At 39.3% G+C, this 27,174-nt stretch overlaps 1 protein-coding gene across 2 annotated transcripts; it reads right to left on the bottom strand.

Annotated features, from left to right (window-relative positions):
• Positions 1-980: 980 nt before the first annotated feature.
• Positions 981-26,322, bottom strand: ASMTL (acetylserotonin O-methyltransferase like). Of its 2 annotated transcripts, none has more exons than XM_058825292.1 (13): positions 26,191-26,322; positions 25,085-25,216; positions 23,272-23,319; positions 22,577-22,641; positions 21,517-21,578; positions 19,500-19,608; positions 15,157-15,577; positions 12,100-12,262; positions 10,191-10,375; positions 8,359-8,488; positions 7,126-7,269; positions 6,503-6,625; positions 981-1,274 (listed from the first exon to the last, which is right to left on the bottom strand). In XM_058825292.1, exons 1-13 carry the CDS (start codon positions 26,281-26,283, stop codon positions 1,060-1,062), a joined length of 1,890 nt encoding a protein of 629 aa, XP_058681275.1. In that variant the 5' UTR covers positions 26,284-26,322; the 3' UTR covers positions 981-1,059. The 2 variants fall into 2 exon arrangements, with proteins under 2 accessions (XP_058681275.1, XP_058681274.1); XM_058825291.1 differs by lacking the exon at positions 981-1,274 and adding an exon at positions 2,574-4,373.
• Positions 26,323-27,174: the final 852 nt, after the last annotated feature.

Below are 27,174 nucleotides of genomic sequence, written 5' to 3'. Positions count from 1 at the left end.
ATTTATGAAATGCTGTGGTACATTCACTCATTCAGGGAGGCACACACAGTGTGGTAATTTTTCCTTTTAAAAAAGCTCATAACTGAATGTTAATACTCTCTCAGCACAATACTTGTCTCCAAGACTGAGATTTTGTTCACCATAAAATTTTCTATTGATTTAAAAAGAACTTCATATTCTAAGACTCTCGAGTATCATCAGTGTGAAAAAATGAAGGTAAAAGGCACATAATTTGTAATGGGGAACTTGTTCAGTCTGTAGTTGTCATGTTCTGTTCAGCTTGGGAGCTCACCTGCACATGACAGGGGGAAATCCTTTTTTCTCCATCACCATGCTTTTCTTCTGTTTCTTCACCTTTTTTTTTCCTCATCTCATATTCTGCTATCCACTTTTATAAGAACTCACAAATTAAGAAGGTCTAAAAAGGTGTAGGATGATGTTCTTGAAACAAACTTGGTGCCCTCAGATTTAATATCAAATTACAATCACAGAGGAAACTTGTGCTTTTATATAACTGCCTTTTTTTGGAAGCCTCTCTCAAAGCAGAGCAGTCCATCTTGACTCTCTCAGGAAGCTGCTGCTCCAGTTCTTGTTTCCAATCTTACACCACTGCAGTAGCAGTTTCCAGAGTTGATTAGAGTGTGTTTATTTACAGTAGAGGGTGCAATATAAAATGATACTAAAGTGGATGGTGATGGATCATTAAAATTATACCAACATTAACCTCCTGGAACAGCGGCAAAGCAATGTGCTCTGGTCTAAAAACTCCGCTATTCTAACTGCACCAAGTATGAAGAAAGTGACTTCTCAGCAGTGTGAATACTGCCCTTGGGCTGATGACACCATTTGTGTCCTACACGTGTTGTGCAGCGACAGAATCTCCTGGCATCATTCTGTTGAAGTCTAAACTAAATGTAATAAACTTTTAAAAAGTAGTACCACAAAGATGGCATTTCTTAATACATTTCTTTTTTATGGTATTGATGGGAAGTTGAGAATGTATTTGGATAATTACAAAATATCAAACACAAGTATAAGACATCCAGACTACATTTTTTTCTAAGTCTTAACACAGAGAATGACATCTAACAAATTTCCTGTTATTCTGATTTTGACATTTTTGAATCCATGTTGTTCCAGCAAAGCTTGATATTCAGAGCCACTTCTCTCCTTTCCCTCTGTCTGCACAAGCATGTTCAAAGACTGCAGCAGAGCTGTGCTCCTGTTCTTCTTTTCATCATCCAACACCATTTCAGCCAGCAAAATTGCACAGCCTAATTTAAAAAGAAACACATGCAACAGTTCTAATCCATTATCAGGCAAGAAAATTTCTGCTGCCATACAGAAGGGTGCAAACTACAAGACCTGGGTGAATTCCTTTATCATTTATGGATTTTCTCTCCTATTAAATGACTAATCCACTATTAAAGGAATAATCCACTCTTCTCACAAACCCCAGGAAATTCCCTTTCTCAGTATGGAGTGATCAAACACTCACAAGTCAAGTCACGTCTGTTTTCAGGGGAAAAGGGGATGACTTCTGTAGACTTGGCATGAGGACTATAGGAAACAGTAAGACAGGAATAGAGTTGCATCTCTTTGGGATTTACTGCTGCTTCACACTCATGTTGAAATGATGCCAAGCAGAGAGAAGAGTGGATGGCAAGCATTACAGAAGCAGAGGAGAAGTCAATGTTTCTGTTCAATACATTCTGTACATTATTTCTGTAGAAACTGAATTCTTTGTGGTGGGACTGATCTAAAGATGAAAGAACTTAAATGATCTGATTTACAGAGTCTTCTTCTCCATATTCAGACGTGTGAGGGGAAAGGGAAGCTAAGAGAGGGCTACAGACCAAATCATTGCGATACACACTTGCCTTTGGCCTGACACCAACTGAGATCAAAATAGCAGAAGCTCAGAGTGATTTTATTATGAAGTGCAGCATAACATTCATACCTTTCTGACCTTTAAGACAATCTCCTCAGAGCCATTCCAACTTGTACAGCTCAGACATTCAATAATCATCATAACATTTTAAAACTTAACCCCCCTCATTCTTCATGTCAGGAAAATTTTCCTCAGTTATGTACATTGCTTAGAATCTTTTCAGTGTTAGACTATTAAATTCACTCCTTCTACCAGTCAGCAAAAGATATTCAGAGGAGCTGAAAAACTTAATTTGTGTATTAGTAAGATGATGTTATAATTCCTCAGGTGACTGGGCTGCATCACATGATTGTAGAGCACCTGAGCCTGAAACAGACCACAGGAGATCTCTAGTCCAGCCTCCCACTCAGAGCAGAGCAGCTCTGCAATCAGCTCAGCTTCTTCAGGACTGGCTTCACACATGGAAGCCTCCAAGGACAGAGACTCCACAACCTCCCTGGATCATCTGCTCCAACACTTAATTATCCTGAGAGCGCAAAGCTGCGGTACATGACCACAGACAGCATGCCCAAGGGACTAATGCTTAGTGCTGTGCATTAATCACAGAGTAAATGAAGGCTGGGTGGTAGCCAAACACATTCTATTCTAATTTTACAGTCAGAGACATAGTACTTAGGGGCACAGTTTTAAAGTCTGTAACAGTTACAGGTGTACCAATGTTAGGATTTGATTGTTTCTGACTCAAACAGCTTAAAGCAGCTTAAGGAACAGCATTATGAACTTCATGAGTAACTATGAGATAAGACACATCTGATTGCCAGAATGAGTCTCTCTCAACATACAAACCTGTTAAGCTGAAAGCAAGCTTCATGTCATTGTGGAAAAGAAACATTTTAAATTTATTCATTTGAATATTTGGCATTATCTATTTTAATGTCTGCAGAGATAAGATCAGTCAAAATTCCATTCATAGAAACCTTCTGCTAAGAATTAAAAACCCCAATGTGGCAAAGTCTGACATTTCCCTGATTTTGTACACCTGAAATGCTCTGTAGGAAGCCTGTTTCTCCTAATGAGGTCAGCCACTGTGGCACTTTCTCTTTACCCATTGGCCAAGGAGCAAAGTAACTCCTGATTAACATCCGGGCAGATGACTTAACCTTCCTCATTAACCCTCTCTAAGTTGCTGAGGTTGGTAATTCAGTACTGGCACAGCCTCTTGCACACTGGTTTATTGGGACTACTGCTGTACAAGCAACAGGCAAAAACCTCACAAATGATAGAAAGCAAGCTAGTTTGAAAGTGTAACTTTAGTTTCCAGAAAGGCTTCCATTACACTTTGAAAAGAAAAAATAAAAATCAATGAAGTATCAGGAAAGAAATAAACACTAGCAGAGGTGACATTTGTGACAAATTACTTGAAGAGATGGGATACAGTATGCAGTTCTCCAATTAAAGATTGAAGCATGAAGAAACTTTTATTTTTTAAAATTTTCATACAAGGTTTTATACATAAATCCTAAAACTCATCTCAGTTAATGAGACAGAAAGCAAATATGGCTATTCAACCATATTCAGAAAACCCCAGAAGTGGCAGCATGAAATATGAACAGCTCTCAGCTGCACCCTGTGCAGGTACATACTGTGGCTGGAGGCCAGAGGCTGCTGAAGTTCCTCTGTGTCACTACAGCTATTGTAGGAGCATGTTTGAGGTTTGTTCTGTTTTCACTTTTGCTTGTAGAAGAAGTGCTTTAAAAGACTACATATGAGATGTTTTTGAGCAAAGTCCCACACAGCAGTGAAAAAGAGGACTATCATCCCCAAATTCAAGCAGATGGTACAATATTAATTTTTTTATTTCTGATAAAAATTAGTAGTAACCACTGAATACACTGCAGAAGGAGAACTCTCTTTAATTTTATGGCCCAAGAAAACTAAGACATTGATGTAGCTCAGTACTAGTTTGCAGTTTTAACCTGACATGCTATACACAGCTATGCCAAGTCTAAGCTTAATACAGTATACAGAAGAACTGGACATTAAGGTATTTCACATGCAGGTGTTTCAGCCTGCCCCAGACACTTTTTAAAATGCACAGAATTCACTCTGGCAGAAGCTGCACTCCAGCTTGTATCCAGGGGCTGTAACAGCTATGCTTCAGACAAAGGGCCAAAATGATCCTCAGCTGCCAAAACAAGTTGGTTGATAATGGGTATATTGCACAAGGGGAGAAAATTCAGCATTCCAGATTGGTTGTGGGCACACTACAGTGACAGATTCTTCTTGAAGCACAGAACAGCATCTAGTAAGTTTCCTGTGATCTTAATTTGTACATCTGTGAATCCGTATTTCTCCAGTAGCTGTTTATATTCTGAGCTGCTTCTCTGCTTGCCTTCAGTCATACTGAGGGATTGTAGCACAGCTATTGAAGGGTGCGTCTTCTGTTCATCAAGCACAGTTTCTGCCACTAGCAAGGCACTTCCTGCATTTCCAAAACAACCAAAAGTGGTTCTGTGTCAGCTCAACTTTAAAGTGCTTTTTCAGAGACAATTACAGAGGTTCCCTCAGACTGATTTTAATGGTCTTCAGTGGAAATCAGTGAAAATTTACTTTCAGCTATCTCTTCCTGGAAGCTACCATTTAATTGTTAAAAACAAGGGAGAGTTTAGAGCACTGTCTCCAGAAGTTCAGATCACTTCCTGCCTATGCTCTTAAACTCAGCCTTGCTTTCATTTGAACTGAACTCCTGCAAGCATCTGTCAAACTTTGCATAAGATTAAGACAGTCACCCAAAATTTTCTTTCACAATTTATCATCAGGATTATAGCTAATGGGCTAGATCTTATTTTGCATCCTCTCCTCTGAAACAAATGTCAGACCTACACTTGCATTAAGGAATCAGGCTTTTCTGCTTTTTGTTTTCTTTGATCTTTAATGCTGCCTGAATATGAGTCAGCAGTGTGCCTTGGCAGTCTAAAGGGACAGCCATGTTCTGGGGTGCATCCAAGCACAGGATCACTAAATTCTGTGATTTAGTCAGATGATCACTAAACAGGTGATTGTCTCACTCTACTCTGTGCTGGTACAGCCTTGCCCTGAGTACTGTGGGCAGTTTTGGGCACCACAATATAAAACATATATATATATATGTGTGTATATATATACATATATATATATATATATACACACACACATATTAGGCTATTAGAGACCATCCAAATGAGGGCTGCAAAGATGGTGAAGGGTCTCCAGGGCAAGCCTTATAAGGAGCAGCTGAGGTCACTTGCTTTGTTCAGCCTGGAGTAGATTGATGGTCCTCAACATCCTCACAAGGGGTAATGGAGGACAAGTACTGATCTTTTCACTCTTGTGATCAGTGACATGACTCAAGGAAACAGCATGAAACTGGGTCAGGGGAGGTTTAGTTTGGGTATCAGGAAAAGGGTTTTCATCCAGAGGATGGCTGGGCACTGGAACAGGCTCCCCAGGAAGTGATCACAGCACCAAGACTGCCTGAGTTCAAGGGGTGTTTGGGCAATGTTCTCAGGCACACGGTGTGACCCCTGGGGCATCCTGCATATGGCTAGAGGTTGGACTTGAGGATCCTGATGGGCCCCTTTCAACCCAGCATATTCTTTGATTCTGTGTGTAATTTTGGGTGCCTCAGTGTATGCGACCACGATGGTGAAGGGCCGTGAGATCAAGATTCATGAGGTGCAGCTGAGGTCCCCTGATCTGTTCAGACTGGAGAACAGAGGGCTGAAGTGTGACTTCATCACCATGGACAACTTCCTCAAAGGGAGCAATAGAGGGGAAGGTACTGATCTCCCCTCTCTGGTGAACCAGTGACAGCACACAAGGAAATGCAATGAAGCATCAGGAAAAGTTCAGACTGGACATTTGGAAAAGATTTTCCACCCAGAGGGTGGCAGGCACTTAAACAGGCTCCCTAGGGAATTGGTCACAGCACCAAACCTGCTGGAGTTCAAGGACCATCTGGATGATGTTCTTAGTCATATGAACTAGTTTTAGTTAAGCCTTCAAGAAGCAAGGAGTTCAATTTGATAATCCTTATGGGTCACTTCCAACTTGAGATACTCTGATGATTCTATGATTCAAATGCAGTAGAAAGTCAAAAAGGCTGCATATTTCTCAGGGTATGTGTGCATAAAGTAGTACTGAACTTCAGCCAGTTTACCATATTCTGGACACTACTGAGATAGCAAAACAACAGCAAAACAAACTGCTGCTGCTTGATTTACCCAAAGGAACTTCAGTTAGGCTAATTTTATGTATAGAAATAAGCACATGCTTAATTAATTGATGATACAGGGCTTAGGAAGAAAGTCTGGGCATGACAGAGACAGGGGATATGATACAGTTGCATGTGAAGCCTGCAACTATAGTAAAAGCTTATTATATATAGTTTTATTTGCAGGTTTGTTTCCTTCTTTTTATTAGTAGGTATCATAATGCAAGCCTACACATTCAGGCAAAAGCTACTATGACTGAACAAAAAATATCCTAAGTTCATACTAGAAAAGCATTACTCAGTGCTCATTAAAGGTACATTAACATGCACCTTGAAGTTCACAAGATAATAAAACATACCTGGTTTGCAAACAGCTGATATCTTGCTTAACAGCACGTGTATCTTTTCATCAGGCCAGTCATGAAGAACACGTGAAAGGATGTAAAGATCTGCTTCTGGAAGATTATCCTTGAAGAAGTCACCTGTTGGAAAACAGTACATTCCTACAGAAACCACAGAGTACATACTGCAAAAACAAGGCACTTCAGCAGAGTACAAAAGTAACAAGAATGAACAGGTACAGTATGCCCTGATTTGCAGATAAGGAAAGTGTAGTTAAAGAGCAGATCATAGGCGAGAATTCTCTAACAAAACACTGGAGAGTAAACATAAAGCAAGGAAGGAGACAAAGTTCTTTGTAATCACCATTTTGAACTTGTCTAGAAATTAAATACCTCAGACAAGCACATGTAGCTTTTGCTTCCAGTGGTATTAAAAAACTTACTAATTCATACCTACTTAGCCACATTCTCCAAGCATTTTTTTATCCCCACAGTCTTGAAAAATACTATGTCCCCATTTAGCCTGGGTGAACCTATACTGCCTTGTACTAAGATATGTTTGGGGTTGCAGCAGCAGCAAAAGAGCCTGTTTGTGCTCAAGGACAAGAGAAACCAGAAAAATGATCATGTGCTACATTTACCTGACACAAATGTTACTGGAGCAGTGTGCTGTCCTGAAGGCTGAAAGTAAGAGGTGTTTGCAATGACTTCTGGAAGGTCGAATACTGTGACCTTGAGATTTGGGTATACTTGTACTAATTCATAAGCCAGAGCTCCAGTGCAACCTGTTAAGAGTTTAAAGAAGTTAATTCAGTTATTTTCTCCCAGAATTTGCAGACATTTTTAAAGACAAGGCTGTATATAACATTGTGAAACAGAGGCATCCAATCAGAACCAGAGACAGACAGCTCAACAACGAACAAGACTTCCTGGTTGATAGAGCAAGGTTTTAAAGGTTGTGGAATGCAGGCATGACTCCTTACTGACACAGAATTGCAAATGTGACCTTTGATACCAGTACCTCAGGGTTTTTCTGGGGAGTATCAAAATGTAAATGAAAAGGCAAATACTTCTATTTGCTGAAGAAGAACACCTGTAACTGTTTAACATTTACAAAGCACTGATATATGAAATTTGACACTCTCCAGCATAGTAAAGATTGTGAAGTTCTGGAGTCTCTACACAAGCGGCAACAGCTGTACCAATACTGGGTTAATTCCTCTGAGATACTGTCCACCTCCTCAGGCACTTAATAAATTATTCTTCCTTCAATGGATCTTTCCCTATATAATAACACTTCCTCTGTGCAGCTCCAAGCACAGGGTTTCCTATAAAAAAAAGGGAATGCTAAAAAACAGAGTTTCTTCAGGTATATCACTGGTCTTCAACATATTGATGGACATATTAGATATTAATAACTACAACAATACACAAAACAAATCCATTAGAAAAGAATCAAACTTTTGTTTTAGCAGTGCAGTGTTTCAAGTCTGACACCCCAGTAGTGGTGGTTCACTACTTGCATTACTTTTGGAGATCCTGGATGTGCCTAAGGAGAGCAACAACACTGCTGAAAATGGCACTCTCACCTCAATGCTGTATCACCTGAGCCACTATCTTACTTTCAGCCTTGAGCCATGTAACTGATTGAAACAAACATTTACTTGTCTTAAGCTATTCTAATATCATTTAGGTAACTCTGCTTTCAATTACCTGCACTGCTCTTTTATCCTGACATTGCAGTATCAGAAAAACAACAGTAGATAATATTACTACTGCTCTAGTGAAGAAATACATGTCTTTTAAGTAATAAAATGCAGAACTGAAATCAAACTTTTCCCTTTATTGTATACAAGTTCAATTACAAGCAATACCTCCTAAATCACAAGCAGATTTAAACTGTGAAAGATCAAATGCTGTAGCCACATCTCTTGCTGTCAGGTGAGCAATGCTGTGCATGGCAGCCATAAAACGTTGCTTTACTTCCTGGCTGTGATAATAGTCCTAAAAAGGGGGAAAAGCAGCATAATTAAGGTTTATTTTCAGGGTTAATTAAAACTATGTACAACCAAGGCAGTAGGTGAACATTAGAATTCCCAAAATGAAAAGGTCCATTAAAAATGCCACTGACTATTTGCTCATCCAAATCCTTTGCTGTAGTGATAAGCAGATTTTTGCATCCTCTCGAGAATTCTGATCACACAGACACCTTGAAAGGACAGATTTAGGAGAATGAAAGAAAAAGTGCTCCTTCTTGATACCCTCACAAATTGCTTTCATTTCACTCAAACATGTATTCTCCCATGATGGAAAAATAACTAGATAATTGGGCCATACCATAAATCAGAAATGCTAAAGATCATTCTGTTTTTTTTTTTTTTTTTTTTATTAGGGAACAAACAAGCATTCAGTAGCAGAATCTCATGCCTTTACCTTTTCAAGGACACAAACACACAAATCCCTTTACCTTTCACCTTTATGCAGATTTCACCAGTTATTCCTGGCTTTGCAACTACCATGAAGTGGCAGTATCTCCAGGCTGTGGTGTGCATAGTGCCACAGGCAGCCCATAGATTCTGCTCAGGCACACCATCCTATACACATATGGAGCCCAGGTCCAAACTGAACACAAGCATCACCCAAGCAAAGTTGATAACCCAGATTTAACAAAGGATAAGCTCCAGTGGTTAATTAAACCACTTAATTTGTATATAAATTTAGAAATCTACTCCAACAGCTATCTTAAAGCAAAGTATCTTAATTCCCTTTAAAGATCCTTTGAATGATTTCCAATGGAATTTTTGTCCTCCAGTTATTTAAGTAATAACATGAAGCTGGCAGAGCTTTTAAGTCTCCAGAAGTCCTTATTTTGTTCCATTGACAATGCATGAGGGATGCAGACATCTCCTTCAGGAGACTGCCTTCATCACCATCTTGAAGTTTAATACAAATCAAGGACCTCAGGATGTAGTCTGAAGTACAATTTAAGCCAGCAGTGCTGTCCAAGACATTCTCCTGCTCACACTACCAGCTCTCTGCTTACACAGACACAAATATTTATGCCTCTCAACCTCTTCACCAGATGAGTAAATGACAAGTTAGGCTAGTAATACCCCTAAGTGATTCTCCAGCCTGATCACATCCACTTGGGCTAGCATTGGGAAAGGATTACCACAGATTGAAACAGAAAGCAGAAGGATTACAATTTTATCAGTAATAGATATCAGCTTGAAGCTTATACAAAACTAAAAAACTTCATAAAGGAGATTAGATCCCTTCTCCACTGCATCAACATGAACCAGCTTTGACTACACAGCACAGCCTAAACTGGATGCACATCACTATCAACTGACTGGTATCCAATATGGAAGGAGTACATGTGTGGTAAGGTACTATCTGGTATTATAAAAGGGACACAAATGTCAATTCATCAGGCCCAGAGGTTGTTCCAAGTGTCAGTGGGATGGGCAACACTTCATCTGGAGAATTTTTGTCAGCACTCAAATCTCCCAATATATTCTGTGATTGCTCCACTACTTCAGCCTAAAGTTGAAGGTAACAGAAGCCTGGGACTGGTGAATTGCATTGTTTCTCTACCATTTCTGAGACTGACAATTTTTCTTCAGACATCTCTATCTCCATTTGTCCCTAGAGCAGTTCTGGGCTCCTCACAGCTAGTTTTGATAGTAGTAAGAGTTTATATTACCTTAAATAGATCATCTGCTTTCTTTCCAAAGGCTCGATGATTCTGCCTGCTCCCTTCTTTGACAGCAAACTCCAAGTTTGTGAAGAGAGGCCAAAGGTGGTCATTAGAATGGATAATGTAGCCATGAAGTGAGTATTTACCATCTGAGGTCAGGTAGGTATTTGCTGAGTCTGTATTACTGTAACCTTATGGGAAGAACACAGTTGTAACCAGCTTTGTTTCAGTACTTTGCAACTCTTGTTTAAAATCTGAAGGCATGTTTCCCTGCATAAATAACTAGTAATCCTGATTTTATGATCTATTACTAAAAATTTTGCACAAAAATTAATTCTGAAAATCTTGTTATTTTTAAAGGAGCAAGTACTTTATTTCAAAAAAGAATTTAGATGCTGGAAAATGTAGATACACACTGATTTATTTTTTATTTTAAACCAGAGTACCTCAGTTAGATACCTAATATTCAAGGGACAGTATTAGATGTTGCTCATTATTGACTATTTTTGTTTAGATTATGACTGCTTCTTTCCTGAATTTAAGCTTTCTCCATTTTGTCTTTGGGTCTTTTTCATTTGTCTTGTCCTCTAACAGAGTTAAAAAGACTCCTTTATTTTCTTTTCTTTACACCTAATTATTTCAAGTCTTACTATGTAAATGATACACATGCAAACTTAGAACCACATAGTGTTGATTGAAAAAGTTAATGCTAATACTGACTCCCTCATTTACATACACATTCATGGACTGTTCCAGTAAGTTGTTGTCCACAAAGAGGGACAGATTGCAGAATTCTCCCCATTAAAAGCCTGATCCTCTGCTGAAGACTGATGGCACTGCTGCAGCAGGAAATGGAATTTGACAATCAGTTTAGATAGAAACACAGAATCACTTCAATGGAAAAGCCTTCTAAGGTTATCAAGTACAACCTTTAACCCAGCACTGTTAAGTTCACCACTTAACCAGGTTCCCAAGTACATCTACATACCTTTTGAATACCTCCAGGGATGGTGAGGCAGCCACTTCCCTGGGCAGCCTGTTCCAATGCTTGGCCATCCTTTCAGGGAAGAAATTTTTCCTAATATTCAATCTAAATCTCCCCTGGCATACCTTGAGGCTGTTTCCTCTTATTCTGCTGTTAGGTACTTGTAAAAAGAGACCATCTCCCACCTGGCTACATCCTCACACATAGTTGTGGAGAACAATAAGGTCTCTTCTGACCCTCCTTTGCTTTATGTTTAACATTCCCTAAGCTTCCTCAGGCACTCCTCACCAGACTTACACTGCAGACCCTTCATCAGCTCCATTACCCTTCTCTGGACACACTGCAGCACCTCAGTGTCTTTCTTGTCATCAGGGGCTCAAAACTGAGCACAGGATTCAAGCTGTGGCCTCACCAGTGCTGAGCACAGGGGCGCAGTCACTGCCCTGCCCCTGCTGGCCACACCACTGCTGATAGAGGCCAGGATGCTCACTGGGCACCTGGGCACTGCTGGCTCATGTTCAGCTGCTCTTCAACACCACCAGGTCCTTTTCCACTGGGCAGCTTTCCAGCCACCTTACCCCCAGCCTGTAGTGCTGCATGGGGTTGCTGTGACTCAAGTACAGATCTGAGCTATTACACTGTTCCCTGGGACTGTCCATGCAATCTTTTCTTAGAAATCTGGTCAGCATTATGTACAGAGAGCAAAAACAATCTAAGGTTTCCATACGGGAGACTTGAATGTGTTCATTACATAAAGCCTTCCACCACATGAAACAGTTCCAGCTACTAATAATGAAGCAAAGGAATCCATTCCCTCTGCCCCAAATCCAAGTTACCCACAATATTCAAGTCAGAACCTGTGACCTTAAAAGCATCTCTTCCAGTCCTGTCTTTTAGTATATACAGTTGCACAGAGGGTAAATTAATCACCTTGTGGTGTTTTCTCCAGTAATCCAAGAGAAGCACATGCATCAAGGAGTCTTTCAGTTCCACATACAGAGGCTCCAACATCTTTTGCAATGTCCACAGCCTTCGTTGGACCTTTATGTTTCAGATGATCAAATATCTTCAGCTTAGAGGCTACAAACAGAGCCTATGTGTAGGTAAGAAATTGTTATCATGCTGTGTTTAAAAGACTGAAATCAGAAAACAGAAGAATTATATTGTTTGCCTACAATTATTCTACACAACTACTGTTAAACTACTGCAACACAATTTCACAAACCTCCTAAAAATTGCTCCCTTCCTTCTCAGAGGGTTTCAGTATCTTGGCTAAGTAACAGAACTTTTAACAATGATGTTTGGGAGAGAAGGGAACTCACGGTATTCTGGAATGCAGCCTAAAAATTGTGTATGAAGACCCACTTTATTTATATATTCAGCACTTCCCCATCTGTATGGCTGTTTGACGTAATGGAACATTCTTAAGCATATGAACCAATACCAAAATTTGATAATAAAAATTGTTATTAAAAAATGAAAAATTAAATTTGATACCAAAGCATAAGGAACTCAAAAGTCTCCACCAAGATAGTGTAACAGCTTCAGTTGCTACAATACAAGTCTTTATTTTATCAAAATTAAGGAAAAAACTCTAAAAGATTAAGAACAAAAAGAGTAAGACTTCATAGGACGACTGTACTACAAGCACACCTTACCAGGATGTGTACACATGGGGACAAAAGAACAGCTAGTGCTTCATGGTGAAGAAAAAGTCATGGGTAATGGCTGCCTTAAATTGAAAACCTTAGCTGAACTTTTTTCAAGATATGCTAACCAAACCAGAGAGTAAAATTAATTAAAAATAGTAATATATAGCTCTCCATTCAAAATTAATTTGCAATTCTACAGGTTCTGTATTCTGAAGCAGGTAAAACACCTAAAATCAAGGAACTTGCGGAGAGCACAATAGTGGAGGCAAATGCAGCAATCACAGAATCCACTTCTTTACAATTGCAAGCAACTATAATGAAATTTAAATCTAAAGGTAATTAAGGAAAGAAGGGCCTTGACATTCTGTTTAATAAAAATTAAAGGGAGAAAAAGATTAACTTTGAGAGGTAGGTCTGCTACTGCATGTATTTATATTCTATAACCTTCACATCTTTTTATTCTATTTTATAACAACCTTAATAAGAACATATTGCTGGGATTTATTATAATTCAGGCTTTCACAATACTGAGCCAATTACACCTAGTTTACAACCAGATGGCTTCTGAGACCTGCCCAGTCTTTGGACTCATACCAACTGGAAACCATTAGAACAGGAAAAAGAAGGTGAGAAGATAAGGCAGAAAACTTGGCTGACCAACCCATTCAGTAATTCTCAGTCAAAAAAAATAAAAAAGGAATTAAAGAAGAAAAAACGTAAAAGATATGAGTACAGATCAGACCATGTAAATTTTGGAACGTCAAAGTTTTTTAACGTGCAGGTATTTAACCCTGATCTCCTCCTGTTCTAAACAGAGTGGTTCACAGGGAAATAGACAGCAATGCCTTCACCTGTGGGAGACTTTACTCACTTTATAAAGTTCTTGAAGCGACACCCAAGAATCAAAATGAAAAAAACTTGAGAGTTTTGGTGGAAATAAATGCTTTTGTATACTTATACCTATTCTGCAAATGGAAACATGATGAGTTTTGTCAGATTGCAATGCATCACTACTGGTAATTAATTTTACAAAGATCCATTTAGTGGGAAAAAAATCCCACAAGTTCAACATGTGATTCAGTACTTCACACTATGACTTTACACAGGAGTAGTGAGAAAGTAAAGTTCTTTCTTTTATTTCCAGCTTCCACTGTCTTTCACTGCACGAAACTATTCAGCATCACATCACTGTGAACAGTATAAGTAATATACAGCCACACTCTGATGATTATCCATATTTGTTTTTACTTAAATGGAAGAAATGCTAAGCATCATCTCACCCATTCAAATATGTCACTCCCCATAGGTACACAAGAAGTTCACAAATGCAGCACCCTCAAAGCCACTTTATTCCAAACCTCTCAGGACAGTTTTGTGTGCCTACAAGCAGCACACCCACAGAACCACATGATCACACTACAGTCTTCCTCCAGAGCTGAGCACAACTCTCCACTGTTTCAGCAAAACTATTGTTCACTGTCTGGTGTGCCCCCCCTCCATTCATCTCCAAGTTGCTGGATCTTTAGCTCCAAGTTTGCATTTCACTGCCACTTGAGCACTTTTTTCCCACATCTTCCTAAAACACAAATAACTTGGAGACCAGTGACCTATTAGAAGGATCACTCTTCATTTCTTCTTCCTCTTCTTCACTATTGTCTTTGCCACACTGGAACTATGTAGAAAATCTGGAAGTAATTAAAATGTCCAGCTATGCATTTCTCATCAGGCCTGGCTGAAACACAGAGCATGTGACCTTGTTTGTGAGCTGCTATGAGTATGCCTCCATCAGATACAGCATGGATATTATCAGTTAAACACATCCAGAACATGAAACACGTTATTAAAATTAATATTCTGAAGAGGCAGTAAAAAATTAAGATCTTCCACAGAATTCTAATGCAAAGCCTTAAAAGTTACAAAGGAAATATAATATATACAATTCTTGTCACAGTGTTAAGTCAGGTGAGTTAATCACATTAATTTTTTTTTTAAGAGTATATAATTCCAGCTTGGTTGTGCTCTTCTGATCAGTAAAAAAAGAAAAATCTGCAAATTCTTTTCCCTCTCAACTCAAGGGATAAAATTATCCAATAGGTAACTGAAATTTCATAGAACACATAAAAGCAAATACAAAGGGACAAACCCAGCAATGTTTGCACTGCACCAGAAATTTCTGCTATTTAAGATTCTCCAGAATATCAGTGGTCCTTTTTTACTAATTATTAATACATTTCTTCTCCAGCTGAAATATTTCACAATACCTGCTGCATACTGAAGTCCAGTGAAACAAATGCATCAGACAACCATGTAATGAGTAGGTTTTTTTCCCCCTTACCTTTGAAGCTCTAAAACCATCCATCAGCTCTAGAATTTTGGATGGAAGTTTTGGTGCACTCTGTGACACTCCATTCTGATTTTCCAAAGGTACTGTAAAACCAGTTCTGACAGCAGAAGTGTTTTCAGAAGTGTAAGCAGCTCCTGAGGAATGCATCCCACTGTGGTCCAACTTACTAGCAACTTTGTGCTCTGTGAAATTTGAAGATTCTCCATCACTGAGGTTCTCAAAAGTGTCCACAGAAGGGATAGAGTCATACTTTTTATGTTGTATGTTATGTTTAGAGGGTGGATAGTACAATTCTGCCAGCTTTTTGCAGAAGTGATTCAGAGGAAATCCCATCACATTCAAGAAGTCTCCATGGACATACTCAACTAACATTCCACCAAGGGCCTGGATACCATATCCACCAGCCTTGTCCCTGAGGAAGATAAGGCAAAACCAACAAAGATCTAATCAAGGTTAAGAGCAGAGATATCACAGAATACTAATAATACACCAGGACTACAGAGGCTAGAAGTTTAGTGTACCTAAGTTACAGGCAGACTGGATCTACCAGGTAGGCTCAACACTTCAATTTGTAAATAACAAGATAAATATAAGGATCAGAATTTCTATTAAGGGTGAGGAGCCAAACGTCTTGATGCTTCAGACAGAGCAAGTGAAACAGTCACCTAAGCAGCAGGTGACTGCAGTCAGTGTGTTGCCATAGGTTACCAAGTCGTGGGCACCAAAAAGGTAACAACCAAAAAGTGTCACCAAGAACAGCACTGCCACTGGGTCACCAGATGCATAATGACCCTCACCCAATTCCACAAGAGGCTGGAAAGCCTTTAGGTCCCAAAGGAGCTGAATAAAGATGACCTTTTAGAACTCAAATTATTACAGAAAGCATCTTGCAGATCTCAGTCATAGGAATACCTAAAATGAGGATTGGGAAGACAAGACTTCCTTGGAAAAGAGCAACCTACTCAAATAAGATCCACTACTCTATTTAGCCCTATCCATCCATCTCTTGTGCAACCATCTGAGACAGAACAGAGTTGTGGTTCACAACACTCTGCTCTCAGATGTCATGGTAATACTGGTAATTTGGCACGAGAATGTACATGCACAGAAACTAACCCTGGAAATCTAATTTGTCTTTAGGTGTAATTATGCAAATTCCACAGATTGGAATGGAAATATGTACAAGTCAGATAAGCTGCAGGAGACCCAACAATTTTACTGTTCTAATACAAGGAACAAGGCAGTTAAAACTATGTTTCCTACATAATAGCAGAATCTGAAAACCTACATCAGCAAGCTTAGAAACCAAAGGTCAGTCAGTCTCAGATCTATTAACTTAAGGTAGTATGGAATTACACAAACTGCTTTAGAAAGAAGGTCATTACACAAAAAAAATTATCAGTAATTTTTTCATCTTACATTTGATCAGAAACATCTCTATTTTTAGTACTTATGTCTGGATTCCCTTTCTAAATAGCATGCTAAAACAATTAGAGGAATCAGTATACCAGCAAGTAGAATTTTCTGAATTGCTATAAATTGTGGAATAGGGATTTTCCTTTAATCTTGCATTGTCAGCACTACCTTATAACTTTGTCATTGTTTAAATTATTTTTTCTTTTATAACGTTCTTATGATTTAAATCAACTTCATTAGGAATATTATAATGACTAAAATGCCTTCTCATTTTTCAATGAAGTTATAGTTATTTTGGTATATGCCTACAGGTAGGCAAAAAACATTATAACCATCAAAAGCAGCAGTATCATACCCCCAGCAAGAAGATTAACAGAAATGGCTACACATTTATTTTTCTACAACACTATGTTCTGGAATGGATCCTGAAAAGTACTTTTATATTCTACATTTTATTCCTTCACAGTAAAATGTGAAGCAGTAGAGTTGAAGGCTCAGTCATCACCTCCTTACAAGACTGGAGTAGAGTCCTTTAGTTTCACTGCCATTAGAGGAGAGCTACTAAAACCACATCAGTTTTCAGGCTAGCAGTTGTAAGCAGAGACAGATAAAGTTGTTCATAAGGGAAAGATTACAAAACAAAAAGCTGGGTCAAAGTCTACTCATTATACAAGCCCAAAACAGTGAGGATTACTGGGGTACAGCCTTCTTTCTACAGATACACAGAAAAAAAGGAAAGAGACTGCCTGCAAGGAGAAAATCCTTGCTTAGAAAGAGGAACAGGAATAAAATAAAAAGCAAAACATCTTTCTGAAGCCAAAATTTGAGGGGTTTTATAGCCTCATCACAGACTACCTTGAGACAGCAATTTCTCCTCCTTCCTTACCCATACTTTACATCAGCTATGTATTTCTAGTATTACTCTGTCACCAGTGATTGACTTAAATATTATATGCCAATTTTCTTCTTCAGTCCCATCAAGAAGCATCACTGTCATCTTCCTGTCACCTCTCAAGAGATGGACTAGATTATTTCAGACTCCTGTAACTGGAAGTGGATGAAGGAAGGTGCAATAAAGTATTGCACATCTGGGTATGGACCCTACTGCATATGGTACACTTTTTCTTGATAGAAAAATAACTCAATTTAATCCTTAAAGAGAACTAGTAATTTTTGTTTTATTTTTTCATGCGATTATTAAGTCTTGTATTATTTCAGAAAATTATTTTGCCATGTAAATTAAAAAAAAAAAAAGGAATGGTCACTTTTTGTTTAGAAAAACCTATAGAATAGGTTTTTTATGTGTTTAGAAAAACCCACAGAATCATGTAACCTGTATGAGTGGACATGGAGAAGGGAACAAAAATAACCAAAAAAACAGTGCTGTGAGATACTTCTCCTTACTGAATTTTGCAAAATTTATAGGACACTGTGCTTAGTAGTTCCTTTGCAAAGTTGGAACAATTGCTTCCTATTATATAAACATAATAGGAACATATATAAACAAGATTATAGAAACAAAGATCAATTTGCTTCAGCCTCATAGAATAATAAAATACATTCTCTGAACCTGTGGTCCTTGAGAAACCCTTGATGACACACTCCTTTTCCAGGAGAATGAACAGAACAACCCAGCACTGCTCATGAGCCGTTTTGGTGCAGCAAAGTACTGCTAAAGATATTTGCTTCCAGAGGAAATACTCTGAATATTCCAAAATAATTTTCAATTTCACAGTCTTCCTAAAACTCCATGGTCATTTCTCCTTAAAACTGCAACTTTATGGCTCACTAAATCTAAAGATCATACTAACTAGCATAGCAAACATCACCTTCCAAAAACTTATGTAGGAATTTATTACAAGCTACAGTCTGCCAAAACACTCCCTCCATATTATCAAATTAAAAAATCAGTCTATTCAATAAGCTGTCAACCTTACATGTTCACCAAGTACACCTCATTTACACATAAGCATTGAAGTATATCCAAAGTCCACAGTGCTTTCTTTTCCCCAGTAAAGCGTGGCTTTATTGTTTTATAGCACAAATGAGTTTAACAACCACCACAATTTCTTACATGGTCAAAATTGAAGCTACAGGGACAAAAGTTCACATCAGATCACCTGATATGCAGTCCATAGTGCTAACTATGCCTTCAGGCAGGTCCAGCTAACACAAAGGGAAAACAAATTCCTTTCCCTTGTTGTCTCCAAATAAGTACTTTTTTTTTTAAAGCAATCTAGTGAACTTCATCTTCGGAGCAGTAATTAGGCATTCTATTCTCATCCTATTTTTTCCATGGAATAACTGTTGTCTCGTATATTGCCTTTGTAAATGTTGCCTATATAGATCAGTAACTATACTACCAGTGTAGCAGAAACGCATAAACTGAAGGACAATTTTGACACAGTAACACACACAAACTGGGTGTTCACTTTTCACAAGGGTTAGTAAAAACTAAGCTGGTGTTCCTTGCATTAGAGCAGTGGTTTTGATAAACTAAATACACCAAGTTCTAGCTTTCTCCCAATACAGTTCCATGATGCCCCGATTATCCAACACTACCTCTTTTCACCTGTTTGTAATGAACTATGCATTGTCTTGGGCATTGAAGATCCCTGAATGGTTCTGCTAACAGAAAGATAATTGTACATTGCACAAGTGCTTGCTTAATCCAGAGTATTTAAAGTCTTCACTTTTCAAAATCATTAGGGTTCTAAAAAGGTAGCTCACTTTCACTGGAGAAATGACAGCTTTACACAAGAACAAAATAATAGTGCCCTTGCATCACCCATACTATCATTTCTCATATACACAGAACAAAATTTCACAGAACACAGAATGATGTTTTACACTGGCTTAACAATGTACCCTAAGGACTATTCTCAAGTGTTGTGTGGTGGCATCAGGGTCCTACTTACATTGGCTCTCCACTGTGAATGTACTCCCATAAGAGCTCTTCAGACAGCTCAGAAAATTTTACTTTAGTCTCTTCATAGAAATCAGTGACTTCCATCTCTAACTGATTGTCTACAGAAAGAAACGGGAATTGTAGTTTAGAGAGCATAAAATCTAGGTTGTATTTCTTAATCATTTTACAATTTTGCTTGAGAAAAATTAAATATATTGCACAGATGTATGTCTTCAGGGACAGCGGATTCAACTTTCTCAAAACAGTGAGTTTGCATTTTCAGCCTCTGCAGTCCTGTCTCAGAGATAACAGACTGCTCTTCCTGTGTGGAATATACTCTTAAATTACCAATGCTTACACAAAGCTATTTATGGATGCTGGCACACACATCCAGCACTGAGTACAAAGAAGGTTACAGCCACCATTTCAACTTTATGAGTGTTGTCAAAGAACTCTGAACAACATATCAGAGTTCAACATGTAGCTGCCATAAAAGTGGGTACACGCAGCTGCACGTGTACTTCAGACTTGGGTATCCAGCAGTCCCATCAGGAATCATCACCGTCACCTTCCTACCATCTCTGAAGAGATGACAATATTATTTCAGACTTCTGTAGCTGGAAGTGGATGAGGGAAGGTGAAATAAAGTACTGCAGACCTAGGTATGGACCCTGCTGCATGTGGCCCTGCTGTCACTGCAGACAGAGGCTTTTCCAAAACATGTTCAAAAGGTAACGGCCTTGCACAGATGAGTGTGCACATTGCAGATTATTAGCTCTCTCTACTCTTTTCTATAAACACCAAGCATCTCCTGCTACCACAGTTCTGGTAGCAGTAGAAATGCTTGAGGAGGAGTAAAAAATATCTACAGTACAGACCAAAGGAAGAGTGCCAACCAATCTTTAACAGTGATAGTGTGAAGCTCAAACAAAGTAAGAAAATTGGTGCATATGAAGACAGATTACCACATTTTTCAGTATTGATAACAAATTCTAATAAAAAAAATTCATCTTTAGCAAGTTAAAAAGCACATTGTAATTATAAACTGTAAATACAGTTTATAGTAATTCCACAAAACTGTTCTATTGATTGCATCTCTTGGGGTATATAAAGGTATATTGCTATTCATCTGACTGTGATGCAGTTCAAATTTGTACACTTCAAATGAGATGTGCTGTTACAGTATCACTACCACAGCTGGGTGCATTTAACCTTCTTCCTAGAGTAAAGAGTTAAAGGTGTTATTTACATTGCTGGGTTGCTCACAGGAACATGCCCTTTGCTGTGGGCAAAAGAAATAAAACATGTTTTATTTCTTTTGCAGCAGCTCTCCCTCTACTGTACTAGCATATTAGCAGTACTGCAATACTAACTTTAATTCCGTTTTACAAGAGTTAAGAGCAACCATTCCAGAAAAAGTCAAAAACTGTTGATTTGTGTACAGAAAGCCTATGTCCAGTGAAATGTCTGCAAAAGCTCTACTAAAAGACTACTGGCACAATTAACAGACAATGCCCTTCAAACACTCCTCAAATTCTATTTATGGTAGTTTCCATAAAAATGACTCACTTTCTCTATACATTATGTGATAAGGAACATTGGAGTATTGCTCCCTACAGCTTCTTAACAGTATGAGGTACTAAGCCTCAACTGGTCTAAGCACAACACAGAATGAAGTTGAAATGGATCACATTCAGCTTAGTCTCACGGTTTACAGTACCTTACTTGTATTTAATTTAGAATATTCCACCACTTACACTGGCCTTTCAATTAGTCTCACAGCTTTCAGAGACAGTACTTCTGAACTCCATTGTCTTGTCACTTTCCCTTCTGTGTGAAAACTGAATACAGGAAGAAGGCTGGCTTTTGTGGGGAGTCTTTAATTTTTATTTCGATAAGGTAGTTTTTGAGTACAAAACCAATTCAGACTGTATATGAAACACTTTCATCCCATTTCTTTACTTGTACAAGCTATCATGAGAGTAGTTTTTAATACAAATACTGAATTGTAATAAAATGACACATACCTTTACTGTGGCAGTGTATAATAGCCACTCCTGTGAAAACACTGTGCTCTTTCCCATTTAACCTGTTGGGCAAAAAATGTCCATTAAGCAACAGTCTTATGAAATATTCTACATGATTATATTGCTACAGCCTGAGAAGCAGACCATTTCATTAATGTATCACTCAATGGATCTGACATGCATCCTAAAGAAACAAATTTTATTTCAATATTCCTGAAAAGATAATGGCAAAACACAAAAAAAAAAAAAAAAAAATCACATAAACTACCAAAAGCTGCAGTCATTTCAAGTCTCTGAAATACCATTTGTATAAGAGTAGTCCATGGTATCAGCTCATTCACTGTACATCAGAAATGTGACTATTTCAAATGCATTAGAAAAGGCCAGTTGGCATAAATTCTACTGTTAGGGCTATCTTCACTGAAAGGTGGCAATAAATAGCTGGGTGAAGTAACCCAGACTAAACATGTAATAGGGAACTAGAGCATATGTTCTCATTTCATCCAGACTGGTCCCCAGAGATCCCATGGCAAGCCAGAGTGCAGAGGAAGAGCCCAGATTCCCTTACCCCAGGCTCTCACTTGTAGTGGCTCCAGAGTGCCACACTGTGGCCAACTAGTTGTGAGGACTTTATTACCTGCTGTGTAAGCAACACATGTATAATAGCAAGGGAATGTGACTCTTTGAAGAGACTATTTAAGGAATAATCTTGTAAAGACTAAGCAGGATATTTCTGGATGAGATCAGAAGCATCTCACATGCTCTGTCCCCCAGGAGATTCCACACCAAATTGTAAGATGAAACTGTGTGAAAATTTTCACTTGACACCTTGGATATATGCAAAGATGCATCATCTTGTCTCCCTTTTTTCCTGGAGTTCTAAAAAGCTAAATATTTAAGTGCTTTTCATATCCCTAATTAAGAGATTGACCTACTAAACTTACAACAAACAAAACCCCAAAAAATTTGCATGTATCCCTTCTGTGGAACCCTTTTGAGAATCTAAGTGATGGAGAGAAACTGCATCTTCAAATTTCATATCTTACTTAAAACTACAGACCTGGATAGCATCCTGTAGGCATCTTGCTTATCAACTGGTTTCTCCAGGATCTGCTCATCCACAGACTAAAACAGAAAAACAGAGTGAGTATGCTGCTTTTTCTCACTTCTCAAAAACTGAGATCAGAAATGATGTTCATATCATGATTTCAGCCAGGGCTTCAAACGTGAGTCTATTGAGTAGAGCAAGAAGCACAAATACTTTGGTACAACAGGTAATTTAGAGTCAAGCACATGAGTGCCATACTCCACCCTCCAATGGCTGCACCTTTCAAACAAAAGGATAATTCAACTTTTTATGTCCTTAACAGTTCACTGTCTCTGTGAAGATGTCACATACAAAGTGACCTCCTCCTACAAGGCACAGCACAGGACTGTTCACATGATCTGGACTTCCTGACAGACAAGCCACCTGAGAACAGAATTTCCATTATATATAAGGAGATCCAAGGCAATATTTATGGCAGTATTAGTGTCCCCAAAACCAACAGCAAGGCTTCTAGCTCTCAAGAGTTCAAAAATTACCTTGTTGGGGAAAAAAAGCCCTAAAAGCCACATCAACACATCCCAAAAAGAGGTATCATAATGCATATAACTTCACAGTGAAGGCAGCTTTCAAACTTAAACCTAAAGATACAAGTATTTTCTATACTTGTCATAAGTGAAAATAATGCAAAATCACTAAAGACTTCTTACCACAATAGTGTCTGCTCCTATGACAACATCAGGTGTTCTCATATGCTTCTGCAAAAGCATAAGAAGGCATTTGTCAGAAGATGGAAAGAGAACAAAATTTTTTAAGATATAAGGTGAGAAAATAGCAGTTTACTGGTTTAGAAGCAAGGCTGTACACTGACCTGTAAGCAAGACACTATTTCTCCTTTTGCACTTTTTGCAAAATAGTACACATTTGTATCACCATAAAAGTGAGGCTTGAGCACACCATTCTCAAGCCACAAATTTGTCCAAATACGTTACTGATGAATAAAAGCATCCAGGAAATAAAGCACATTCTCAAAAGTCATTCTGGTCTTCAAGGTGGCAAACAATTCCTTTAAAGAAGTGTCTAGTACTTGGAGACCAGAGAATACAGCCCTCGAGGATCATTTCTCCAAGCAAAATTTTACTGAAAAATAAATCCCCATTTTTTAGCTACACTTTGTGTTTTTCCCTTAAAAGGGAACACAATCTATTTTTTTTTACATATGAGAGGCAGCAATATATAAAAATTCCTTGTAAAACTTTCTTGATTTTAAACAGTACCTGTCCTTATAGCTAAGTTTTGATTTAACTGCATATTACAAGGCATACTGCTGTTACTTATCACAGCATGACATGAAGCCTGTCTGTGTGACCATTACAATAAAACATTTATAGGGAGGCAATTCTTCTAGACAAAGACTTGATGCGCTCTAAACTGTTTAATGATATCTAGAATTAGTTCTACTAATTCCTGTATGAAGAAGCATTTTGAAATCCACTGAACCAGCATTATCACCAGCACAGTGTTTTGCAATGAAAGCCCAAAGTAAGTAATTTATTGAGGTTGGGTTTAAAATCCATTCTCCTATGCTGTACCACTGTCTGGAAGGTAGTTGACAGAAAACTGGGTAACAATTTACACTGGAGATCATGCAATATTTGCTTTGAAGAATGGTGACATCTGACAACACTGTTAATTTAAAGTGTTCAACATTCCTTTTCTGCTGCTAGAATAGGATCAGCAAACACCCCTCTCTTTCAGAGCTATATTATTAAGAAAATACTATGGTCCATTTTGTGAGATTTAATCTGCTCAACTTTTAAACAGGTTCTGGTAGCAAGCCTTATGTAGCAAGCCTCTGGTGAGCCTTATGTGTTCAAACAATGATCACAGCCAAGGGCATAAGTCAAACACCACTGCAAGTGTAAGTTGCATCACTGGTTTTGATAAAATTTACAATACAAAATGGATGCCTTACCTAACAGAATCTGAAATAGTATCAATTTCTGCCTTCTTAAAATTAGATAGACAAATTCTGTTTTAAAACATTTTGGCCAAAGAAAGAGTAATTTTTTTTCTGCTTTCATCCAGTACCACTATACTCAACTCCTGAGCTATTCTTGTCATTCCTTCAGTGAAAGCTACTGCAAAGCACTGGAATCCCATCAGTGTTTTTCTGTGGAGTCTGTTTCCACAGCCAACAAATACATCAAATACGTGGAATGAGGTCAGCCACATACCTGACTGTTCAAAAAAATATGGAATATGTATCCCATACAAGAGTAGGTATGGTGCTGACAAAAGATGCAGGCCACTTCATTTTGTGGAAAGCCTGAACTGCAGGCATTAGACTTCTGATTAGGCAATTTCAAGACACCATCTTTCACAAATGACAGGAAAACATACATTAGCCTTCACTGGAGAAAAAGGACTCAGAGATCACTTAAGCAGGGCAAGTAAATTAAGTCCCAGTAACATGCACCACATAAAGACAAAAAGCTCATTGCATAATAGTTACTAACTTACTAAATGCATTCTGTTTGCTACTTCAAGAGCTTTCTGTTTTGCTGTTTCCACAGCATACTCGTAAGGGGCTGTAAAAGATGACTTTTCTAGTGTCTCCTTAAACCAGGATGGAACCACCTCAAACCGCAGGCCCTGTAACACAGGAAAGTGATGCAGTCAATCTGACCTCATTATTAAACACTACTCCCAAGGCATCTTAAGCAAATAGCAAATTTGACATCTGCTTTTTACATGTTAATACACCTCCCCCCCAAACACACATAAAAAAACTCCCCAGTGCTTCTATCAGTGTCTAGTGCATACATATCTTTTACAAGCAATCTAAAACAAAACAAGCAGAAAGCTTAAATTGGTGTGTATATTTGATTTTGCCCATATTTATTAGAACCTAATCACATTTGTAATTTCATTATTCTTTTCATATAAAAACTAACAGTATAAACTTAGATACTTCATAAACAAAGGATTATATTACTTGATTTTTTAAACTGAATCCACAAATAGCACTTCACTCATGCAACAGTAGTGCACATTCTTATAGGAGCTTTACTGCACTTTATGTGTCCTTACACACATGATAAACAAAAATCAAAACCAGACAGTTTCTGATTGGTTTAATCAAACAATACCCAGCTGTTCTTCTAACTTTTTGCTCTAGGTTACACCTGTACATTTACTGCACTCAGCAGGCATGCTGTGTTTCTAATAGCTTGGTGCATGACTCAACCTCGGTGCTTCTCCACACATCCGTATTTTGAAGTTATTTCTTCCACTTTAGTTCAATTTATCGGGAGAATTAAGAATGGTAATACTAAGCAAGCTAAGTTCGATAGGTGATACCCAAGTGCTATTCAAAAGCCTCCCGCAGCCCACCTAGCGAGGCTCACACGTTGCTCCGCAGGGGCTGAACAGTCTCAATGACAGGTTATGGCCTCCTTTGCTCTAACCAGTGCATTTCAGAAAGGACACATCTCCTTTACTGCCCCGCTCCCCTCCCACTGCTCTCACGGGAGGCGTCGGGCCCCGCAGGCCCGGCCGGCGCTGGCAGCAGCCGCCGCCCGCAGCCCCCGGCCCGTGCGAGGCCAGCGGCCGCGGGCCGCACTCACCACGTTGGTGAGGATCTCCTGGCGGCGCGGCGAGGCGCTGGCCAGCACCACACGCTTGCTGACCAGCTTCCCCAGCACCGGGTTCAACACCATGGCGGCGGCGCACAGCGACTCTCAGCCTTCGCTCCGCGCTGCTCGGGGGCGGGGAGGAGGCGGCGGCGGCTTTATGTGGCGGCGGGGCCGCGGGGCGGAGCCGGGTCAGGCCGGGGCGGAGAACCTCGGGGCCGGATCCCTGCGGCACGGGGCGGCCGCGTGTGGGGAGAGTGGCTCCGAGGCCAACCTGCCGTAAGGGAAGGGTTGCAGGTGTCCCGGTCATCCCCTGCCCACCAGCTGACAGCAGCCTTGAAACGCAGAGTCGGTCAGATTGGAAAGGACCTCTGAGATCGAGTCCAATAGACCATGACACTAGTCCAGTTTTTCCTTAAATACCTCAAAGAATAGTGACTCCACCTCCTCCTTGGGCATTCCATTCCAGTGTCCAATCACCCCATCTGTGAAGAGATTCCTCCCTGTGTCCAACCTAAACCTTCCCTGGCACAGCTTTAGGCCATTTCCTCTTGTCCTGTTGCTGGTTGCCCGGGAGAAGAGGCCAACCACTGCCTGGCTACAGCCTCCTTTCAGGGGGTTCCAGGGAGTGATAAAGTCCCCCCTGAGCCTCCTTTTCTCCAGGCTGAACAATCCCAGCTCCCTTAGCCGCTCCTCACAGGACTTGTGCTCCAGACTCTTCATCAGCTCTACTCCCCTTATCTGGATCCACTCCATCACCTCAATGTCCTTCCTGAATGGAGGGGCAGAGAACTGACACTACTCAAGAGGTGGCCTCACCAGTGCTCACATAATGTGTAACATCCCATCCCTTTGCTCCCCTAATGCTGGCATGAAGTGTTTGGAAAAGAGGTGTTATCACTTCTTCTTAGCTCAGAAGGAGCCCTAACATAAGGACATGAAAGTTTTGGAGCAAGTCCAGAGGAGGCCATGAAGTCG

This window comes from Ammospiza caudacuta, chromosome 2 (genome assembly GCF_027887145.1).
Source record: "Ammospiza caudacuta isolate bAmmCau1 chromosome 2, bAmmCau1.pri, whole genome shotgun sequence".
Lineage (NCBI taxonomy): Eukaryota > Metazoa > Chordata > Aves > Passeriformes > Passerellidae > Ammospiza > Ammospiza caudacuta.
The sequence above is the reverse complement of the archived record's forward strand: the minus strand, read 5'-3'. Positions and strand labels throughout refer to the sequence as shown.

Bases quoted from the DNA above. Each gene is read 5' to 3' on its own strand.
- ASMTL (XM_058825291.1), bottom strand. From the start codon at position 26,283: ATGGTGTTGAACCCGGTGCTGGGGAAGCTGGTCAGCAAGCGTGTGGTG. The intron at 15,578-19,499 runs GTAAGTAGGACC...TATCTTCCTCAG, and splicing joins ATTCACAGTGGAGAGCCAAT to GGACAAGGCTGGTGGATATG. The intron at 8,489-10,190 runs GTAATATAAACT...CCCCCTTTTTAG, and splicing joins AAGCAGATGATCTATTTAAG to GACTATTATCACAGCCAGGA.